The sequence below is a fragment of the Gilbertella persicaria genome, assembly GCF_025201335.1.
Source record: "Gilbertella persicaria strain CBS 190.32 chromosome Unknown B0P05scaffold_35, whole genome shotgun sequence".
Classification (NCBI taxonomy): domain Eukaryota; kingdom Fungi; phylum Mucoromycota; class Mucoromycetes; order Mucorales; family Choanephoraceae; genus Gilbertella; species Gilbertella persicaria.
Window position 1 is genome coordinate 215,684 of NW_026251996.1, and position 21,541 is coordinate 237,224.

The 21,541-nt window shown below is 37.6% G+C and overlaps 9 protein-coding genes and 1 non-coding gene across 10 annotated transcripts; 4 read left to right on the plus strand and 6 right to left on the minus strand.

Annotated features, from left to right (window-relative positions):
• Positions 1-264: 264 nt before the first annotated feature.
• Positions 265-1,613, plus strand: B0P05DRAFT_580670 (uncharacterized protein; the record flags this gene model as incomplete). Its single annotated transcript, XM_051582037.1, has 2 exons — positions 265-308; positions 491-1,613. The coding sequence occupies 2 exons, from the start codon at positions 265-267 to the stop codon at positions 1,611-1,613; spliced, it is 1,167 nt and encodes a 388-aa protein (XP_051432453.1).
• A 378-nt stretch (positions 1,614-1,991) lies between these two features.
• B0P05DRAFT_475026 (uncharacterized protein) lies at positions 1,992-2,252 on the minus strand (the record flags this gene model as incomplete). The annotated part of the gene is made up of 1 exon (XM_051574814.1): positions 1,992-2,252. A coding segment is annotated over one exon (261 nt), but the record flags the coding sequence as incomplete, so codon positions are not given.
• A 790-nt stretch (positions 2,253-3,042) lies between these two features.
• B0P05DRAFT_t81 lies at positions 3,043-3,115 on the minus strand. Its single transcript has one exon. It is a non-coding gene; the product is annotated as a tRNA-Trp (tRNA).
• Positions 3,116-4,427: 1,312 nt separating this feature from the next.
• Positions 4,428-5,376, minus strand: B0P05DRAFT_639569 (60s acidic ribosomal protein-domain-containing protein). Its single transcript, XM_051583719.1, has 3 exons — positions 5,154-5,376; positions 4,970-5,110; positions 4,428-4,917 (listed from the first exon to the last, which is right to left on the minus strand). The coding sequence occupies exons 1-3, from the start codon at positions 5,310-5,312 to the stop codon at positions 4,891-4,893; spliced, it is 327 nt and encodes a 108-aa protein (XP_051432455.1). The 5' UTR covers positions 5,313-5,376; the 3' UTR covers positions 4,428-4,890.
• A 61-nt stretch (positions 5,377-5,437) lies between these two features.
• B0P05DRAFT_475098 (ADP,ATP carrier protein) lies at positions 5,438-6,522 on the minus strand (the record flags this gene model as incomplete). The annotated part of the gene is made up of 3 exons (XM_051574818.1): positions 5,438-5,644; positions 5,698-6,357; positions 6,400-6,522. The coding sequence occupies 3 exons, from the start codon at positions 6,520-6,522 to the stop codon at positions 5,438-5,440; spliced, it is 990 nt and encodes a 329-aa protein (XP_051432456.1).
• A 168-nt stretch (positions 6,523-6,690) lies between these two features.
• On the minus strand, positions 6,691-8,580 carry B0P05DRAFT_589534 (glycoside hydrolase; the record flags this gene model as incomplete). The annotated part of the gene is made up of 4 exons (XM_051582745.1): positions 6,691-6,813; positions 6,858-6,987; positions 7,036-8,441; positions 8,488-8,580. 4 exons carry the CDS (start codon positions 8,578-8,580, stop codon positions 6,691-6,693), a joined length of 1,752 nt encoding a protein of 583 aa, XP_051432457.1.
• Positions 8,581-10,038: 1,458 nt separating this feature from the next.
• B0P05DRAFT_552114 (eukaryotic membrane protein family-domain-containing protein) lies at positions 10,039-13,191 on the plus strand. The gene is made up of 9 exons (XM_051579428.1): positions 10,039-10,868; positions 10,912-11,054; positions 11,101-11,420; positions 11,466-11,633; positions 11,686-12,077; positions 12,123-12,388; positions 12,438-12,771; positions 12,826-13,026; positions 13,095-13,191. Exons 1-7 carry the CDS (start codon positions 10,293-10,295, stop codon positions 12,697-12,699), a joined length of 2,127 nt encoding a protein of 708 aa, XP_051432458.1. The 5' UTR covers positions 10,039-10,292; the 3' UTR covers positions 12,700-12,771; positions 12,826-13,026; positions 13,095-13,191.
• Positions 13,192-13,232: 41 nt separating this feature from the next.
• Positions 13,233-16,714, plus strand: B0P05DRAFT_552116 (uncharacterized protein). Its single transcript, XM_051579429.1, has one exon. The coding sequence runs from the start codon at positions 13,285-13,287 to the stop codon at positions 16,660-16,662; it is 3,378 nt and encodes a 1,125-aa protein (XP_051432459.1). The 5' UTR covers positions 13,233-13,284; the 3' UTR covers positions 16,663-16,714.
• A 624-nt stretch (positions 16,715-17,338) lies between these two features.
• B0P05DRAFT_552121 (E2F/DP family winged-helix DNA-binding domain-containing protein) lies at positions 17,339-19,094 on the plus strand. Its single transcript, XM_051579430.1, has 7 exons — positions 17,339-17,452; positions 17,500-18,090; positions 18,143-18,193; positions 18,244-18,420; positions 18,467-18,535; positions 18,589-18,731; positions 18,778-19,094. The coding sequence occupies exons 2-7, from the start codon at positions 17,512-17,514 to the stop codon at positions 18,890-18,892; spliced, it is 1,134 nt and encodes a 377-aa protein (XP_051432460.1). The 5' UTR covers positions 17,339-17,452; positions 17,500-17,511; the 3' UTR covers positions 18,893-19,094.
• On the minus strand, positions 19,090-21,468 carry B0P05DRAFT_552125 (fungal-specific transcription factor domain-containing protein). The gene is made up of 2 exons (XM_051579431.1): positions 21,355-21,468; positions 19,090-21,303 (listed from the first exon to the last, which is right to left on the minus strand). The coding sequence occupies exons 1-2, from the start codon at positions 21,415-21,417 to the stop codon at positions 19,105-19,107; spliced, it is 2,262 nt and encodes a 753-aa protein (XP_051432461.1). The 5' UTR covers positions 21,418-21,468; the 3' UTR covers positions 19,090-19,104.
• Between the last annotated feature and the right edge of the window lie 73 nt (positions 21,469-21,541).

A 21,541-nucleotide genomic window follows, 5' to 3' on the forward strand; every position in this document is an offset into this window, starting at 1 on the left:
ATTCTGCCTTTTTGTTTCGTGGAACGGGTGCCCGTCTTTTTTTTTTTCAAATTCCTACAGAGATCCTACAACGAACATGCGTTCCTGTATCCAGTCTTTACATAAAAATCAAATTGCTTAAGAAATCATTGAAAAAGCCATTTTGGATGAAGCGTCTAACCAAAGTCTTCTTGAGCTTATAGTTGTTGAGTGCATTAAAAGCCATACATTAGAATCCTTCCAAAAAAAAAGGATAAAAATGCTTGGTATTTCCTTTTGACTATAATGCCAAGACAATTTAAACAAAATGATTTTCCTCTTCAGACCGAGTATATAGCGAAAAGGCTTGTTTTAATCGAATAATACTAGCGAGGGGATTTTTCTGATTTGATCTGGCTGTAATTTATTCACTTTCCCTTTTTTTTTTTTTCTCTCAAAAAAAAATGTTCTCCAACTTGTTTGGTAGAAGTGCAGCATATACGAGACTACCCAGTCCATCTACTTTCATAAGACCTAAACGATGGCGCATAATCACTGTTATAAAATACACCATCTTGTGCATAGCTCTTGTTGTGATCTCATTCTTCACTATTTGCCAACTTCAACTCAATGTTCGTGTGTATCTTCGAAACTGGATCTCCCATGCTGACGATGCTTACTATCAACCTCTTGCTGGATGCTTCGATAAACTACCTGAGAACAGTCCATACAAGAATGGTGTCAGAGAATATACATATGATGTAGCACCAGGTATCAGTTTAATGGAAGACTACGATTGCTATGATTTTGCAGCTACTATCCGCACCAAACCTTTCAAACAGCCCATGTCACCACTTGAAGAAAAGACTGTCTATCATGCCTACTGGAGAGCAGACATTGCTCCTGTAGGACCTAAGCAACTAGCTACTCTGCGTTCTTTCTTTGCTACACAAAACCCAAACACAACTGTGCTATATCTTTGGTCTAATGGAGACCTATCTCCTTCACCTGTGATTAAGCAAATCAAAAGCTATGTCGGCGATCGTCTTCAGATCATGTTATATGACCCTGTTGAACTCGCTAAAGGATCTCCTATGGAAGGATCCTCACATCTAGAGTTCAAAGACGATAGTGGTTATCTTGACGGTGATCTGATTCGACTTTTGGCTATCTATCGTTATGGCGGTATGTGGTTTGATATGGACAGTCTTTTTATTCGTGATATGGGTCCACTTCTAGAACATGAATGGCTTTCTCAATGGGATTGCTTCTTGCCTAATGGATTTCCATTCAATGGTGCTTTTATGCGATTCTACAAAAAATCACCTTATTTGTGTGAAATGTTGAGTGAATTAGCCTCAGGCCCTCTGCCTCGTCCTGACACGATTGATTGGGGAGGATACATGTATTATCGTGTCTATCGTCGCTTATTGCATCATGGCATTCGTCCTTGGTCTGTCTTGCCTTGGTGCTTCACAGACTCCATGGTGTGTTCACCCAAGAACTCAATGCCTAATGCCTTTATTGAAACTGAATTCAACCAAGAGAGATTGTTGCAGACATTTGCTTACCATTGGCACAATCAGTGGAAAAAGGAACCTGGGTCTCTATTCAATTTTTTGGAAGATAGACACAAAAATGTAACCGGTTGGTAACCGTTTTGTATATCCCATATGTAAATGTCATTTAATAAACAATACTCTGAGAAATAAATAGCGGCGTCCTTTGATTGTTTCAGATATGGTTGGTTACCAGGAAAGAATGGGTCGCTTTGCTATCATTTATGTCTTTGAAAGACTGGTGAAAGATGAGGCCCTTTTGGTGTTACTTGGAGCAGAAAAGGAGCGCATAGATGTCCTCTTGATCCGATGGCAGGAGAGCCGGCGGCATGAGCATGGTCCATTAAAACTTTCGTTAACAGGCTATTGTCAGCAATGATTCTGTCCTGAACAAATCGAGATTGATAAGGATAAATAAGGTTGTCTATCGTAATGAAGAGGTGAAGCTTAAGAGTTTAGGTGAAAACTTGGATATTAATTTAGTAAAATCAGATGCCAGTTACGCAAATCAGACAAGTCTCCTTTCCTAAGCAAAAGGCTAATGAGTGTTGCTAGCCAAGAGGAAGGAAATAGACTCAATAGGAGCGCATCATTATAGACCCACGAGACTATTTTTTGACAAGCAGGATAGACGACAAGCAGCGTAGCCAAGGCGTGTGCTGGGCGATCTAAATTATGACTACTTTTCTTGGGACAAAGTGAGAAAGCTTTGACTATTTCAACAATAGATACAGGCCTAGCAAACAAGGGACTTTTTGAATTAAAACAATGTAGTGTCTTTGGCCTAATTATCTATATGATTTTTGAAAAAAGATCATCGTAACATTTCTTCTACATTGTTACGAAATGACTATCTCCATATTATATTTTAGATTTCATTATTTCATATCTATATTCTGACAGTTACTTGTGTCACATATCTTATTCTTCTACTTTGAATCCCAATTATTGTATTACTCTATATCACATTAGACTTTAGCACCCATTGCTCATTTTACTCGTTAGTCAGCAAAAGCTTTACATGTCGTACCACTTCTGCAAGTCCAACATGACTATTTTAGAATAGATATAAATACTAGAACAATTCAGCTTAAATAGAGACATCTAATCCATACTTTTACCTTAGACTTACAATTGTACCTTACTTGTACTGTCCTATACTTTAAACTAGACTATTATCATATCATTTGTCTAATTGGGTCCCTTGATCTTGTATTACATTTGATCATTATACGTTATATTATACTGTATCTTTGTATCTTCTCTTACTTATACAAATAACATAGTCGAACGACTTGAAACCTGATGCTCATTACATATAACTTGCTGCCTATGGCACTGTTATATTTATTGTTTTATATATCTACAAGTTACTGCGATCTCTACCTTTGTCCTGTAACATCGGTATAAAAATCAAGCCCTGGCGGTAACAGTAGCAACAATAAGTCAAATGTTAGGATTTTATCAATAAGGAAAAAAACTTCTGCATCAGTTGCTTTGAGATATAAACAAGAAAAACAAAAGATGAGGAGTAAGAGAATTGAACTCTTGACCTTCAGATTTGGAATCTGACGCTCTACCAATTAAGCTAACCCCCCTTAATAAATTGTCATGTGTGCATGTTTGTTTTGGTTCGCTTCTTCGTTCTCTTTCGCGGTTTTTCTGGTGATTTTATTATGTTAACAAATCTTCAAATTGGAATGGTACATGTCTCTGATGTTCCTTAAAGTACATACAAAAGTTTGGTGTGATTTGGTCTAGGTCTGATGGTACAATGGTGTTCCAAAGATTTCTGCCAATGGTTCTGTCTTTTGTCAGACCCAATCAGATTCGAGTCAAAACCACTGATCGGTGTGTCAATTGTTGGGTCTGGGTCTCAATTGTTGTACTTTTTTTTTGGGTTCCTTATTTGTCCTACTTCTTCCGTATTTTGTTTCATGATATTTTGCTGTGATTTAATTGTGTATTTTATTTTATTTTTTTGTTTATTGTATTTGACAGTTCATCTCAGTTTGAATCTGTTGAATTTTATAATTTAATTGTATTAATTGTTCTCCTGTTTGACATTTCAAACGTGATTGTTTTTGGGCAAGTTTGATCTGTTCTAGATTAATGACAAGCAATTGTCTTTGTAGAAATTTATTCTAAAGAAAGTATAAAAGCTTAAAGAACTTTAGAAGGAATAAAAAATATCAAGAAATTAATCTTTAATAATCGAAACTTTTTTATAAATTTTCTTTTACATATATCTTCATTGTCTTTTGAAGGAACTGTGCCTAAGGTTATAATCTCTCTATTTGTGTCTATCTCTCTATAATTACAATAGTCTTTACAGTCTTCTGTTGTTAATTATTGGTTTATCTCTTTTATTTGTTGGTCTCGTCGTTCAAGGTAAACACAAAGGGAAAGAGAGGGAGTTGTCAAAATTTACTATGTATAATAAAAATTTCAGACAAAAACTAATCAAGTTAAAACCTCTTATCTGGATTATACCTAGAGGAAGGTTGTATCCAACCTCGATTGGCTGTCTTTGTTCAGAAACGCTATTATTTGCGTCAAAGGGTAAGACAATAACAGCATATATAATCTCTAGAATTTATAGAGTCCGGTCCGGATCTTCTCTGATGCACTTCTTCAAGCCGAGGTACACTCCCTTGCCGGACTTACTTCTGTCCTTGAATGCACTGTATGTGCCTTTTAGCCCTTTTCTGTAGTGATTGTAACTTTTTATTCAAATGCTTCCTACTAAAACCCGATTACCCAATCACATTCCTCTACGCTCTTTCTACGTCTCATTGTACATAGCTACTAAAACCTTAGTAAACTTGATCCTCCTTTTGCGATTGAAGAGTAGAGGGCTTTTTCATGCTTTATTTATAACAGTAAACAGGACATTTTGATTTAACTCATGTGAAGAAAACCTCGAAAGTGTATAATGAAGACGCTTGATAATATAGTATCGTTATTTGACGCGAAATTGACTTATTAGCATAAAAAAATCAATGGTAAAGTAGCATTCTACCATATATATTCACTGGAAGGTTGAGGATTCTCAGTCAGTATTCATTTCAATAAAGTTGGGCGAGCATCAAATTATGTACAGCAAATTGACGAAAGAAGCAGTTAGCTTTCTTTTTCAAGACATATGTCTTTGTCATCATCAAGCATCTTTTTCTTCTCGATTTAAACTTGCTTCAATATCGTCTGGTCCTTTCGTTCATCAACTTAGATCAATTTGACATGCATTCGTCTCGAAAATAAGAAAGGTGTCTATTCTAGAAAAAAATTGTCCATTGATCACTCTTTTGTTCAACACACAGCACGGAAAAAAATAAGAAGCAAGGTGTTATTTATTACGCATGGTGATAATTGTTTAGTCAAAGAGACCGAAACCCATATCCTATATCGATATGTTAGACTCTGTTTTCCTTTTTTTTTGCACTATAACTTACATCGTCAGATTCTTCCTTTTCTTCAGCAGCGGCTTCAGCAGCAGGAGCATCAGCAGCAGCACCAGAAGAGGCAGCACCAGCAGCAGCAACAGCACCACCAGTAGGAACAGAGGACATCTTTTCCAAACCTTCAGCAGTGAGCTATCAAATCGTGAGTATATGCAAACTAGATAAAAGATTGTACCTCTTCAATGTTCTTGCCTTCAAGAGCAGAGATCAAAGAGGTCAAACGTTCTTCTTCGGCTTCAACGCCAACAGAAGCCATAAGGGCCTTGACATCAGCGGCAGAGGGAGAGGTTTTACCACCGGCAACGAGAAGAAGGTAGGAGGCGAGATACTTCATTGTAAAAAGAGAGAAAGAGAAAGGGACTTTTCAATTTTTTTCATGATCTATAGCAAAATTTTTCTCTCTTGTGACTTCTGTCATTTCGGGAAAATATATATATATATATATATTATGGTAACTTTTTATTCAATGTCTAATACTTGCTTCATACGTTCATAAGCAAAAAAGCCAATAGCAACCATGGGTATCACTTTTATATAACCAATTGTGAGTCCAACAAAGAATCCCTTGATTCCTTTAGCTTGGTAAATGTCTTTGACCGTGTCTTTGAAACTCACAAATCTATTGGGATCTAATAAACCCCCAATCTGCATTCTTCTACGAATAATCTAATAAGAAACAGTCAATTTCTTGCATTTCACTCACATCAGAAAACACCTACCTCTAATGGATAGCTGCTTGTCTGAGCAACTAATCCTGCTGATCCACCACACAATAATTCTGCCCATGTCTTCAAAGGGGGCTTCTCCATTCCATAATGATCCATCGAAACACGCGTATAGGGTGTTACCCATGGATTATGCCGAAAAAATCGTGTAGCAAGATGATAAAACCAAAAGGACACACCAGCATACGGTGTCATACCTACCACAGTTGGTAAAAATCCTCTATAAAAATTCAATAGTGGAGCTGCTGCGGGTTCTCGGTAAACTTTTGTATATGTTGCCCATACGCCCTGCCGATTGACTTCATAAGCCATGCGTACACGGACAAGGTCCAGTGGATAAGTAAACAAGACAGATGTGATGCCTGCCATGGATCCTGCTATAAAGTGACGACGAGGCGAGTTCCTGAGTTCTGCTGTAGGCATCAAGATTGATCGAAACTGTTCAAGAGCTACAAATTTGATTGCTGCATAGGGGAAGACACGAACGAGGGTGACAGAATGGCCTTGGAAGAGACCAAGCAGACCCTCTCTTTTGAAAATGTCTTTGCCTGCTTCAAATACACCTGTAAACCGACCAGAATATTTTTCAAACACTGGATTTCTTGCTTGAAAAAGAATCTTGACTCTATCTAAAGGTGCAATTACTGTTTTTCCCTATCCATTATAAGTATCAGAACCAATTATGAGTTATTTTACCAAGCAGCCTGCTATGCCACCAGCAAGACCTGATCGTATCGCATAATCTAGACTTTGTTCGTTTCGGTTAATATGGGATGTCTTTAAAGAAACAGTTTTGATAGATGGTGCTTTAGGTTGCATGGGTTTCGTATTTTTTTTTTTTTTAAAAAAAAGGAACGGGAAGAAGATATGTGTAATCATTTTCTGATTACCCCGCGTACAAAAAGAATCATTCTCAAGCCGTGGGAAACAAGAGAACCATAGAAACCAATCACATGAAAATCCTTTCCCCACATTGTTGTACTATGTTTATTTTAAGAAATTGGGAGTAAAGACAGGCAAAGGGTGTGCTTCTGTGTTGAGTACATAGTTTTCTAAAGGTATAATATCGTCAGGACTGAAAAGAAGGTACAAGTACTTCAATGTTTCGGCCTAAGACTATGTTAACGATGCATATGTCATATCCAACTACTTACCAAAAAGAATGTATCCATGCGATTGTCTGCAGGTGGAGGAATAACTGTAACATCTTTTAATGCAGCATAGCCGCCGTCTTTCAATTTCGTATGTGCCTCGAAGGATTCAAATATCTTCCAACCCCATTCACTATAGAACGATAAGTCATCTTGTTACTGAAAGATAGTGTGATCTTACCGATACTTTTCATCGCCTGTCATTCTATACATCAAGAATAAACTTTCGAGTGTTTCAGGACGCAATAAATTATGTCGATCTCTTGCATGAATATCCATATCAAGTCCTTGATTAGTAGGATCCGTATTAAAATAAACAATTTCACTCGCTAATCCTGTTGCTGTCATGTTGTACATTTCGTAGCAAGTGCGTGTAATTTCCTGTGCCAAAAGATAATCTTCAGAATCCTTTTTATCCAAGGGATCCAGTTCTTCAATAAACGATCCTTCTGTCACGCCCAGCATAAAACTACCACCCATAAAGCATACCAAATGATCCATTTTGGGATGGATCTCAGAAGGCCTTGAACTGTCCATAAGCTCTGCAATATAAGTCAGTTTGTTAGGGTAACTGTGTTGAATCAAATGTTGCTTAATGCCATCCACAGCATGATCGTATTGCTCACGATATCTAATTTCCGACTTGTCTGTCTGAAGGTATTGCTTCAACAAATATTCATAGTAACTGTCGCCACGGGAACCAAGACGGATTTCTCGAGAAGCGAAATTACCAGAGTGAGGATCAATGTAGATGGGCACCAGGCCATCAATGACTCCCGTCTCTTTTGACATGACAAGTTCATTCATACGTTCCATGACTTTCTCAGCTGCATTCCAGTATTTCATATCTCCCGTCAAATGGCTCAAGTACTTAAATTCCAATTGAATTGTAGTAGCTTCAGCTGTACTACTGGCACCATAACCCACAGGAATACCGTTGGAGAGGGTAATACCAGAGATGGGAATACCAGATTCTGTATTGAATGCTGGTAATAATCGATCACCAAGATCCACTGCCTTTTCGAGATATAAGGGATCATTGTTAGAGAGATGATAAGCAGACAAAAGACCACCCAAGACACGAATGGTCGTTTCAAACACATTGACATCTTGATCCTTGTTAAAATCAAGATGATTTTGTATCCAGGTACGTGCTTGTTGATACTCGTCAGTGAGATTCATGAGCATGATGGTATCTAAGGCATCCACAATCATCAATCCAACACCTCCTGGAGCCCAGTTATGCCCCTTATGAGTGAGTGGCTGGTATTCATCAATACCGAATGCATCTTGAGCATATCCCTTCCAAGCATGTTGAAATGCTTCCACAATTTTTTTTTGACGAAAGGCTGTCTTTTCGTCTTGAGGGCGAAGCTGTTTAGGTGGAGGATATTGTGTAAACAGAAAAGGCGATGAAAAGAGATCTTCATCAGTTATAACAGTTTGTTCTTCTTCATATGTGATTACAGGGGGTGACTCAGGTTTTCTGATTGCCTGATATGAAGGCTTATAACAGAACAAGTAATAAACAGCAGAGATAGACAAGATACCAAACAATACAAACACTTTTTTGCTCTTCTTAAAGGGCTATTACATAGAATAAGCATGCGATTTTGGTATGTGTTCACTTTACTTGACATTTCTTATGATGAGCTAGTTTTTCATATTTATCATCATCATAAAAATCACGGCTACCACTCTTCATTGTACGATGTAAGGGTAGCATGGTGAAAGAGAAAAAAACAACTAATTTACCTTATTTAAAAACCGCTCAGAATGGACTAAAATATCAGGTACTCTACGCTCCAACTGTGTTTCGCTATACACTAAACACAAAAGCTTAACCTAGAATACTCGTAGTGAACATTTCGACAAGTTTGGCTACAGGTATACCCCCTAGAGAAAACAGGTATTGGCCTAAGCCAAGCACAAGTAACTCTTATTTTACATAGCATCCATTGTTTGTCGTGTTCAAAGTTGTTCTTTTTTGACCTCAAGAATGTCAAGTATCATAGTAAAGTTTGCTCGCTTATATTTTCACATCGAATGGTACTAAAAGCACTCATTTACTGGTCAATATCTATTGAAATGGACCTCTTTCATATCATCCACAGCGTATAATGAACTTTGAATGCAAATTTGAAGGCAATGTTCAAATTAATTCGCCTTATTTTTGCTAGAAATACATAGACATCGTCTTTCCTCATTTCGGTTGGATCAGGCCTACATTGGCTCATGCCAAAAATCCTCGATCGAGTTTTGTTTTTTTCATCTTCACGGACCTCTCGTGATCCTCCATGACCCAAAAAAAATGAATCTCGAAAAACAGTCAAACAAATGGTACCATTTGATTCCTTGATTCCAAACATGTCTTAAATGAAAAAAGAGGCCATTTTAGTAGTCTGGTTGTCGAGTCGTAATGCATCAAAGAATAGTGCATTTAAACAGTGTTTTGAGCATTATTGCCCTGTGTGTCATATAAATGTACTAGAAACAAATCTTTCTGAAGCATACTATGTCATTTAAAGTATTAAATAACATATAGGAATAAAAACATGGTTATCTTATAGTGTAAAAGTGAGAGCAAACGGAGAAAAGAGATACAGGATGACTACACACGAAGTTTGAAATAGAATGATTCCAATTCTTCTTCCCGTCGCATCCAAAATCGACTTTTTGCTGAGAACTGCATAAAGACGCAGTTATTGGGCTTTGGTGTAGTGACAAAAGTTACAGCTATTGCCTTTGCAAGTCTATTGCTGTAGAGAAAGTATTAGCTTTGTTCCTAAAGTATTGAGCAAACAGACAATACAATTGACAAACAAATATGTTCACCAAAAACTGTAGCTTTTGACGGTCATTTCAAGTATTTAATCTGGTTGATAGCTCTATAATATCAAAAAGAAGATCAAAGATTTGTCAAACTAGCCTTTTCCATGAGTAGTACTCTTTGGATCAGAGTCGAAAATGACCATTTTTTACAAGTCGCTTTTTTTTTGGTTTGAATCAATTCCAAAGGCACCGGGTTTGTCAGTAAGTATGATTTTTGAACATGTAGAGTATTTGTAAGCTTACAGAAGTGCTTTATGTTACATTTGTATGGTCATACAAACGTGTGTATTTGTCCGCTCCTTTGATGGATCGTCAGTTAAGTCAATGTACCAAAAGGATTTACACATTCTTTCGCTAAAAGATGTATATTTATTTCAGCAAGTACAATTGCTTTTTACATGATCTAATGAAACTAATGGCATTTTATGACTGCAAAAAAGTGATTATCATATGTATACTTCTCTTGTTGCAATTCTTTTTACACCTTGCGTTTTCAGAAACCAAGATTTCAGATAATATACTGGTTAAGTATCTCGACGCTTTTTTTTTCTTTGTTTCTATACTTGATATTTGGCTATTACATTATAACAAGTGATTTGATCTCTAATGCTATCACAAAGTCAACTACGTGTCAATTCATTTTCAGTCTATGAATTTGTCCAATCAAATGGACTAGTCCATATTCTTGCATGTTTTTTTCTCTTATTCTCTATGGATACTCGAATCAAAAAGTTTTCGCTCAATAGTGAATGGGTGGAAACACCCAAACTTAGACAAAAAATAGCAATTGAAAGAAAGGCGACCTCAGTTCCTGCTACACCTATCAACACAAATAACTTTGATATTTTATCACCACCCCCTTCATCTTCTATCAAAAAGAAAAAGAAAAGAAAGAGAACATCTCATTTACAAGCAGGCAAATCGCCTTTATCAAACGAGATCACAGACTGGGATGCATCTCAAACAGTGCCTACACAACAACTGGAAGGATTACGCATCACAAACATCGCAGATGAATCCTTAACTTCTTCTTCGCCGTCCTCGTCCTCGTCTTCTTTAAACCAGATATCCTTTTTGGACTATCTCAAAGATGAATTGACAGTGGCTGATTTTGATAGTACTCAAGAATTGAAACGAGAAAGAATTACCAATTTCTTAGCTGTGCCTGGAGCCATTGAAAAGGTAAGCACATAATGATGGGGCAGTACATATATTTATATATTAGTTAATGGGATTTGGGTTCTTTGTCTGTCTGGATTCGTTTTTATATACCTTTACTATCCTTCCTTTTAGATTCTGCTTAGCATTTTATCATTATATCATGTATATATTGCACAACATTCAAGCCTTGTTGGGTCGACGACAAGAGTAAGTCTCTAAAAGAAAAGATGCAAGTCTTGTTGATTGTCTATAGATTTGTTAGGTTAAGGTCTTCACAGAAATGTGATTTATTGAAGGGATTCTTGATTATTATCACTTGTATCATTATGTGTAGTTTTGATCCTTCTCGTATTTATCACTCCATTCGTGGACAAGCAGTCTTGAAGCTTTATGTAGTTTTTAATGTATTGGAAATATGCGATAAACTATGTTGTTCTGTGGGTGTGGATATCTTGGACGCTTTGTTTTCAAAATCTACATTGGGTCGGCCTGAGCAAGGGATGGGAAATGCTGCTTATGCTAAAAGACAATTGAAGCCTATCACTCTGTTTATTTTAGCAGCAGGCTACATGAGTAAGTGACTACAGTATTTATACACATGTTTATTCCTCTTCATAGCTGTCCACACAATGGTATTGTTCTTTCAAATGATTACCTTGAATGTGGCCATCAACTTTTATTCCAATGCGTTGTTGTCTTTATTAATTTCAAATCAGTTTGTCGAAATTAAAGCTTCTGTCTTTAAGCGATTTGAAAAAGAAAACTTGTTCCAATTAACTTGTGCAGGTAACAAAGACTCTTATTCATAGAAAGAAGAAGGGTTAACTATGGAATATAGATGTAGTAGAACGCTTTCAACAGTGTGCCTTCTTATTTATCATTACTTTGCGCAATGTGATTGAGCTGTCTGAATCTGGTCCTTCTTCTATTTTACCTTCTACCTTTGTTCCCCTGTTTAAGTTACCTGCTTCAACTTCACTCAATACACTCATGACACCTGTCTTGATGGTGATTGCATCTGAGTTGATGGTCGATTGGCTCAAACATGCTTTTATCACAAAATTTAATCAGATCCGTCCTAGTATTTATGGTAAATACATTGATGTGCTCTGTAAGGATCTTGTGATTGGTAGTCCTGGTCGAATGAGTGGTAAGCACCATGCCTTTGTGGATCAATCACCTGTAGTGTCTCGACGTATTGGATTCCCTGTCTTGCCATTAGCCTGCTTGGTAAGTATATATAGACACACATTACTTTGCTTAATAGATACTTAGCATGTACGCATGATGCAACAAATTTTGCCCATGATCTTTATGTCACAAAGTACACAGACAGCTAATACAAATGCTATGGCTTCCATGATTGCTACAAGTGTATTGAATTATTTGATGAATCATCAAAACCTATTGAACCAAGTCTTACCTACTCAAGTGCATATGTTACTGGTTTCTATGGCCAAATCCGGCTGGCTTCAACATGGACTAGACCAATTGTTTCGATTTATCATATGGGCACTTGTGGTAGTCATTTTGGCCATCATGTAAAGTATTCTTTTCTTTATTATCATCATGATATTTACCGTTGAATAGATTGTTAGCACTCAAAGTAGTAGTGGGTGTAAATCTATTAGGATTTGCTTATAAAAGGTACTCAAGTATGGAACAAAGAAATCAAAGAGAGCGTGAAAAGGAAAAAGAAATGAAAGAAATGAGTAAAGATGAAGCAGAATACAATGCATCCATTCGAGAATATCTCAGTAAACCAGAAGACCATGTTATGGGCGGGAAAACAACCAAGTATACACTGGATAATGTGGACCGATTCTCTATGGTAAAAAGTAGAATTCCTTAAGAAGAATAAAGTATTGTACTACAGCCTCTTGTGAGAATTCAAGTAGATAATTATACTTGCCTGCAAAACACACTAAAATACATGTTAAGAGATATATGCAGTGAGACAGATAGAGCTGATGGATACCTTTAAAACTGCAATGCACAGCTTATGTTAACATATTATGCTATCTCTTCTACACTATTACAAGCGCTCTGTCATTCTAAATAAGCATCATAATGGTCTTCCGACAAATGGCAGGTTCCAGAAGGAAAACAAAAGTCAGCAATCCAATAGGAAGAGAGATATTGTAGTCCTAGTTTTCCCTATTATGTGTTCTTTATTTCTCTTCATACACAGTGACAAAATGCATTAGCTCCCTTGACAAAAGAAAAAAAAAGGACAATACGACTTACCTTTAGTGTGTTTTTTAAGGCTAAAAAACGGATCAAGTAGCAGATTTTTACTTTTGAGACCACGTCACTTCAGCTTTAGAAAACCACCCGAGAATTTTGAGTCAAAATCAAAGAGCAGCTTAACTTTAAACGAGAAATATTTTTTTAAACAATTTTTTTTCTTTAAACATTCTTTTGTTTGTCCTAAATTATGTACGGTGTCAAAGGAACATCAACCATTATCAACACTGTCACAAGGCAAGGTGTACTCACCAAACAACTTGTTGCTCCTAAGTCAACAGCTTTCTTAGCCAACTTACCTTCTCGTTCAGCTGGGAAGCTTTCTTACACCACCCGAAGCCAGCCTCAAAAGCAGGAACAGCTTGACACCAACAGCGCTACTACTTCTGCTGCTACACTTGCTCATTTCCCTCACCAACAATCGCCATGGACAACAGTCGGTCCTAATCGTCGCTTAAAGAAATCAAGTGGTAAGATAGGCAGATCGATCGAAGCCGTCTCTGAATCTACACATGTCGATGTTCGCATCCTCCAAGCTGCTAAACAGAAAAACTCAGAGGCTGTTGTAAACGCTTTTGTTCAGGGACGATCTGCTGCTGGTGAAAAGGCCCCTCATTTATCTACTCAGACATATGAAGCTGTGATTGAAGCCTATGGTCGATTGCGCAAACACAACCAGCCCTTGACGCCCATGTTGAATGCTTATCAAGACATGGTTGCTTCTGGTGTTCGTCCTACTTCTCAGACATATGCGCTTTTGATTCGCTCTCTTTGCAGCAGACACACTGAAGTTCAAAGAACAGTTAGCATGCTTCGACGTCAAATTGCTCGCTCTGGCAATCATGTACCCAACTTAGTAGAATTAGAAAATGAGAAAAACATGGAGAAGGCATTTGACTTGTTTAACAAAGCTGTCAGTGAAAAGTGTACTCAAGACTTTGATACTGAGCTCTACAACACGTTGATCCGTGGCTTATCACTCAAGGGCAGCAAAAAGGAAGGTCTCTATATCTATGAACACCTTGAGAGTTCTCATAATGTTAGCCCCAACAGCAACACATTTGCTACACTCATGTTCCTTTTCGGCACAGCAGGTGATTTGAAAGCTGTTCAAGAATGCTTCAAGGAATACAAGTTGCACAAGAGTAGACTTCCTCGTCATGATCCTGCCTATGTATACAATGCCTTCGTCTATGCTCATTGTAATGTAGGTGATCTCAAGAGCGCTTTGGATTTTGTTGAAAATGTCATGGTCAAGGATCAAGTCAAGGTGACTATTGTACCTTACAACAAGATTTTGAGTAGAGCTTGTCTCGATGGCAATATGGAGACTGCAGAGTCTATGCTTACTCGCTTGGAAAATGATAGCAGCTTACCTAGACCTGATGCAAACACATACGGTATTCTTCTTTCAGCTTATGCTCGTCTTAAGAACTTTGACAAGGCCACTGAAGTTTACAAAAACTTGTTGAATCATGACATTTCTAAACAGTATGGTCATTTGGCTGATTACATTTATGCTTGCACTGCAAACAGCATGCCTGTTCAAGCTTTTGATGTTGTAAAGGACATGACTTCTCGAGGTTTAGACTTGAATGCTACTTTGTGTACAAAAGTGGTGATGGCCTTTGTTGACAACAACCGCATACAAGAAGCTATCTCTGTTCTCAAGCCCTTGATTGAAATCCATACCACGTCTAACTTTTTGGATGCTTCCTCTCCTGTCTCTCAACTGGCAATGGATTTGACTACGAAGTGCAGCGATATCAAGTCTGCCATGTCTATTCTTGATTTGATGACACATTACAATATCCATCCTACACCTGCCGTGTGTGATGTTGTATTGAGAATGTACAGAGAGACTAGAAATGATCCTGTTCAATGGCAACACATGTCGAAGGATTTGACAAACCGGGTTTATGCCATTCTTTACGACGTTGCTTTCCGTAAAGAAAACACACCTGAAGGGTTTTGCCAAACTGCTTTCGATCTCTTGCAAGATATGCACTCTTTGAACTTATCTCTTCCTGCTAGTATCTATGTTCGTGTCTTGACTCGCATGAAGAAATATGAGGCCAAAGAATACGAAGCTCGTTGGAAGAAAGAGTTTGCTCCTTATCTTCAAGAACAAACCAAGGCTGTACCTGTCAAGACTCCTGAAAGTGGTGATGCTGTCCGTGCTGCTCCCTCTGCTGACATTATTACTGAATCCGATTTGCTTTCTTCCGATGCTTTGGAGGCTGCTTTATGCGGTAAGTTTGACGCGGCTGTTGATGTGTTGAACAGCAAGATTATCAAGCAAGGTCTTATTCCTACACCCGAGGCTGTACGTGATATGATTCAACACTCTACCAAATCCGGTCGTTTGGATGCTGCTCAAGACATCTACAATACAGCTATTGATTCCTTTGGTCAACTGGATAATTACCGTAAGCAACGAGCACATTATGTTCTCTACAACTCTATGTTAATTGCTCATGCTCGTAACGGTGATCTCAATGCTGCAAAGATCTTCTATGACAAGCTTCGTGGCGAAAACATGTACCCTGATGCTGATGCCTATGGTTCTCTGTTGGCCTGTACTGCTAACTCTACTACTGATGAATCAACCGATGCTCTCGCCATCTATGAAGAAGCCAAGAAGCATAATGTCCGTCCTACTGTCTACTTTTACAACGTCATCATCTCCAAATTGGCCAAATGTCGCAAGATTGAGCCTGTGCTGCACTTGCTTGATGAAATGAAGCAACTCGGTGTGTCTCCTAACTCTATTACGTATGCTTCTGTCATCTCTGCTTGTATTCGTTGTAGCTCAGAAAGCCGTGCTGCTCGTTATTTCCAAGAAATGATCTCATCTCCCAAGTATCAGCCTCGTATTGGTGCCTATAACAGCATGATTCAGTTTTATGTGCAACAAAAGCCCAACCGTGAAAAGGCGCTTGAATACTACAACCTCATGAAACGATTCAACGTGAAGCCTTCTGAACATACTTACAAGTTATTGATGGAAGCCTATGCCAATATTCCTGCTTATGATATGTTGACTGCACACAAGTTATTGACTGAAATGACCAAGCGACATGGTATTCGTCCCAATGCTTCTCACTATGCCACTCTGATTAATTCTTATGGTTGTCTCCACCGTGATGTTCAATCTGCTTTGGCTGTGTACAAGGAAATGCAAAAGGCAGGCGTCAAGGCTAGTGAAACTGTGTATCAAGCTCTTTTGAATACCTATATTGACAACAATGACATGAAGAGTGCTGAACAACTGTATCAAGGCATGCTTAAGGAAGGTACCAAGTCTTCTTCTTATATTGAAAATTTGTTTATTGCTGGTTATGGTGCTCAAGGTCGTTTAGATAAAGCTCAGCAGGTCTTTGATAAAATGAGCGACCATGATGAATTGAGTAGAGAACCAAGTACTTATGAAGCAATGGTCAAGGCTTATGTTGAAAATGGACACAAAGAGCACGCTGTTCAGATTATAGACCAAATGCGTGCCCGAGACTTTCCACCCAAGGTTGTTGAGGGTGTTATTCAAATTTTACATTCTGCAAAGCATTAGATTACCCCCACTTGTACATTAAATAAAATTAAGAATTGAAACATATCTCGAGAAAAAAAAAGACTACAAAAGTGAATTGTTACAAACAATGCTCTCCCTAATCATTGTCTTTATTAAACTGTAAGAAGATTCGGTTATCATAAAGCATTTCAGATTCTAATTTGGATATCAAATCATACATTCAAGAAAGAGGCTATGATTATGTCTACATTCTACCGTAATTCCACTGACATCTAGAATCACGGAGGTATGTAACAGCATATACTTGATTGATATGCAGGGTTTTCATAGATATTTTGTTTCAAAATTTGAAGATTGTTTAGAAGGAAAATCTCTGAATCATCAGCATACGAAAATGGCTGTACGAAATTCTTTTTGGAAAGCGCACGAATTTTTTTCAACAAATTATTCACAGTGTATGTATTCGGACCGATCGTCTGATGTTTTGTGCTACTGTGTAGAATCGCATGGAAAGAGCCAGACATCGGTCATAGTTTTGAAAGAGGGACGAAACAAATAATGTCACAAAAAAAACTCTATTCTAGATCAATCCTAGATATCATGACTAAAAAAATTTAAGCTTTTCTTTTAATGTATACTACAAGTGTCGTTGTTGTTTGTTGTTCTAAACTACACTATACCTTAATTGATGGAAAAGATATATTTATGATTGCTCTTTCTTTTCTCTCTTTTTCTTTCTCTTTTTATTCCTCTTGTCTACAAACAGTTCCCCAATACCACTCTTTTACTCTATCCTTTTTTTTTTTCATATTCTACTTTCCTTTACAGTGTAAGTATATTTACTTCATCCTATCTCTTTTGCTTATATTATATTAGCCCTTTTTTACTATGACTTGTTCAGCCTTTGTCCCATATTCCATGATGTCTGCATTGCCATCACCCCCGCTTTCTAACCAACAAAAGCCAACTATGATGATGGATCGAGCCCACAGTTCTGACAGACGTTCCACAAACCGCGATGTTGCAGAATTAAGACCTTTCTTGAATAATAACAACAAATCAGAGCCTTGTTTACTTCCTCCTATTCAAGCGGTCATGATGAATACACCTTATCCTAGTCCTTCACCACCTTCAATTGCTGACCATTACTTTTCTCCTTCATCTTTTTCTTCTTTAGATGACGAGCAACAAGATGTACGAAGAAAAGGATCTATTGCTTCATTACTCAACTCGGATCCGGAACTGAAGCAATTGGATTCTAGCCGATATGATTTCTTTGACACACTCCCGCCATTAAAGAGAGGTAGACCAAAACAAGATGAAGTTATGGAACATCCACAAAAGAAACCTTGCCTTGAAGACAACAGCAGTCTTTCATTTTCTGCTCGCTCAACCAAAGGCCTGCGTCATTTCAGTAGGCAAGTGTGTGATAAGGTTGCTGAAAAAGGAATTACATCCTATAACGAGGTAATGAAACTCATTACATAATATAGGGATGACTAAAAAGTAACTTTAAAAGGTGGCAGATGAATTAGCGTTTGACATTCAAAATTCTACTGGAAGAATCCATGTAAATAATGAACATTCGATTCAAACTAGTGTTATTTATTTATTCATTAGAAATCAAGTTATGACCAAAAAAACATTCGACGTCGTGTCTATGATGCTTTGAATGTACTGATGGCCATGAACATCATTCAAAAAGACAAAAAGGTCATAAAGTGGCTTGGTATACCTGAATGCTATCAACAAACTAACAACGAAAAAGCACTATTGGAACAAATTGAACAGGAAAAAGTAAAGTGAGACATATCTATCTAAGTTATTAATTAGTGACCTATAGCTTCGTCAAAGAGAATTGATCGAGTCTCTTCAAAGACTCCGTGAATCAATCAATGGCAAGTTACAAAAGGTACAGACGGAATACCACTGTATGTATACACTAACACACTTTACCATTTGTAGCATTTAAATATCCGCAGTCTTATTCTAAGAAACCAAGATAATCATACGTTGTTTGCACAGCAATCTAGTAGAATTGCCCTGCCTTTCTTCATGATTGCTTGTAAGCAAGATGACACTATAAATATAGATATGAGCATAGACAGGTACATTATTGTTTTTATTGCTTGTTTGTTTATTTGTTTTCTTTAGTCGCTCGGCCATGATCTCTTTTCACCAAGCTTCAAGTGAGCTGAACAGCAACATTGTTTATGAAGATGCTGATATCCTAAATCACTTGAGACTCAACAGCACTCTATGTTCGTAACTATATTTTTTTCTCGGTTTAACGCAAAAAAAAACAACCCTAAAAAAAAACTTAACACTGTGATACCTTTTTGATATATACCACTTTACAACATGTAAAGGATCATTACTCTCCTTTTTCTATAATATTTAATAGCACAACCCATCACATTTCCTTTCTTATGCGCCAAGTAAATAAAAACAGAGCTATTTTTTATATCCTATTTACATGTTTTATTCTTGATAAGATCTTTTTCTATTGGAATAAAACTGGCCATTTGTGAGATAGATACGGTTATCGGACTCATCGGGTTGTGTATTGTACAAAAGACTCTGCATTACATCTGACATTAAGAGAGTATGCAGGTCTATAGTATTTTGTGTATTCTGCTGATCATCTAAAGAGGAATTGCTTGATATACTACTTGAATAATCAAGCTTGTCATTCAAGAGGTAGTCCGGTTCAGCTTTTCTATTGTTCATACGTTGAATATTAAAATTGACAAGACTACTGTTAGGGTCTGTCAAGAGAATACTCTCTGTGTTGCTAGTTGGTTTTTCTTTGTCCTTGTTCTTGCGCCTCGACTTGCTTGGTTTGGACACGGTTTTATTGATATATGAGATTGACTCAGTTGATAATTGAATGGGTGCTGGATTCATGTGTTCATCAACATACGGTTCGAATTGAGATAGATTCATACTGAGGTTGTTCTCTTTACAAAAGCCTTGTATGCTTTCGACGATTTTGATCACTTTTTCCTTGCGAATCAGAGGTGATTTGCGTAAAATATGTGCTGTGAGTAATAGATGACGCTGTGAAACACTAGCTGTTTCTTCGTCTTCTTTGAGCAACACATTCAAACGATGAATAGCCACACTGGCTACTATACCATTCAAAGCATAGAACAAGTAACACCAATGACATTGTGCTGCATAAGTCTGGAGCATTTTTGTGATTGAGTTGGCTGATTTGGTACAAATATTGAGTGACAGTAGGGCAACCGGAGAAGCCGTTGTGTTTTGTTCGGGCAAGAAGAATTTGTGTAGCATAATCCAGGTTGTTTGGTACGCAATATTTAGGATCAAACGCGCTTCGTCTCGGAAAGAACCTGCCTTGACAAACGCGTTGTCGATATTCGGATCATATTTAAGATCATGTGGCATTTCGTGCAACCAGTTTGTCAAAGCGGCTTCCAAACGCGAAATAGCAGATAGTAGAGACTGTCCTGACTGTTCTGAAGGTAAATGCTTGGCAATATCTTTACGTATTCTCATCAGTTTGATAAACTGAACGCTGAATTCAATACGGTAACCTGTTTCTTGATCTTCTGTCTCAAGTCTTTTAGGATAGTCGATATCAATATCTTTATCGTCTACCATAGTGGGTCTGTTGGATTCAAGTGCAGCATCAAGATCAAGCCAATAAGCAGACCACCAAAGCCGCTTGTTCCTTTCTCTCTCTTTTGGATCTTGTGGCATATAGTCTGTCTTATGAAGCTTTAAGTCTTGTGCCATCCGAATGGCCAAGCCAATGTAGAGATAAGCCAAGCTAGAACGGTCACTGCTAAGCTGGTACATGTATAAGTTCAACAGAGCCTGGATTGTGGTGAAATTGCTTTGGTCAAAACGTTTTTCCAATAATCTTCGGGCTTTTGAAAAATAAGCCTCGCCTATGGTTGCTGCATCTTTTTGTGTGTGAGGAATATTATGGTAGATACAACCGTGCTTAAATACCCAAGCATGAATTGAATTCACAAGTAATGGCTCTAGTTGTCCAGAATCATATTTTGCCATGAATTCATCTTTATCCAATATCTGGTAAGCTAAAAAGCAAGAGTGATAACATGTTTTCATAAGATGGCTTAGGGTTCCTTCAGGCAGATCAGCGGTTGCTTGTGGCTCTTGTTTTTCTAATATGACTTTCTGTGCCTCGAAGTCATTGACTTCCCATAAACGGTGATCGTTTTTTTCCCAGGTTGTTTGTTGTATTGTACTCCGACTCTTATTACCTATTACATTAAACAAGCTGTTGGAAGACGGATCATGGTTGATATTCAGTTGACGAATACCACTTAATAAGATGCGATAGAGTTCAGTCACATTAGCAATGTTGGTGTCTATTCTTAAGCCTGAAGGAGCAAATGATATCTTCCATCTCACTTGTTGATTAAATTCGTTATTGTTTTGATGATCAAATTGGAACTTTCCAACGAAAAAAGGATGCATATTGTCCCTCATTGCTGATAATTCTCTATACATTCTCTGCATTCTTCCTTTCAAATCTTGAATATTACTGCCGACCTGGTCAAAAGCAAGACCATCCACTCGACGGGGAGGAGTGGCATAATTGCATGCTAGATTAGCTCCACTACAACGACCACAAGTGGGCTGAACGAAATCACATTTGACCTTCTTTTTCCTGCACCGAATACACTAGAATAATTCAATCATGACTGTATAACAGGAGAGACTATGTATACTTACTGCTAAGCTCGATCTTGGTCTTTTCGGTCTCGTAGATTCAGTCCCACAAACAAGAGAAGTCATGACTCGAAAGAAGAAAAGAAGAAAAAGAAAGATAACAAATGTTAAACTGGGTCCGATATATAATTGGATATGAAATTCCATTGTAGTACAAAAAAGTAAATCAATTTTTCCTTCTTATTGTATC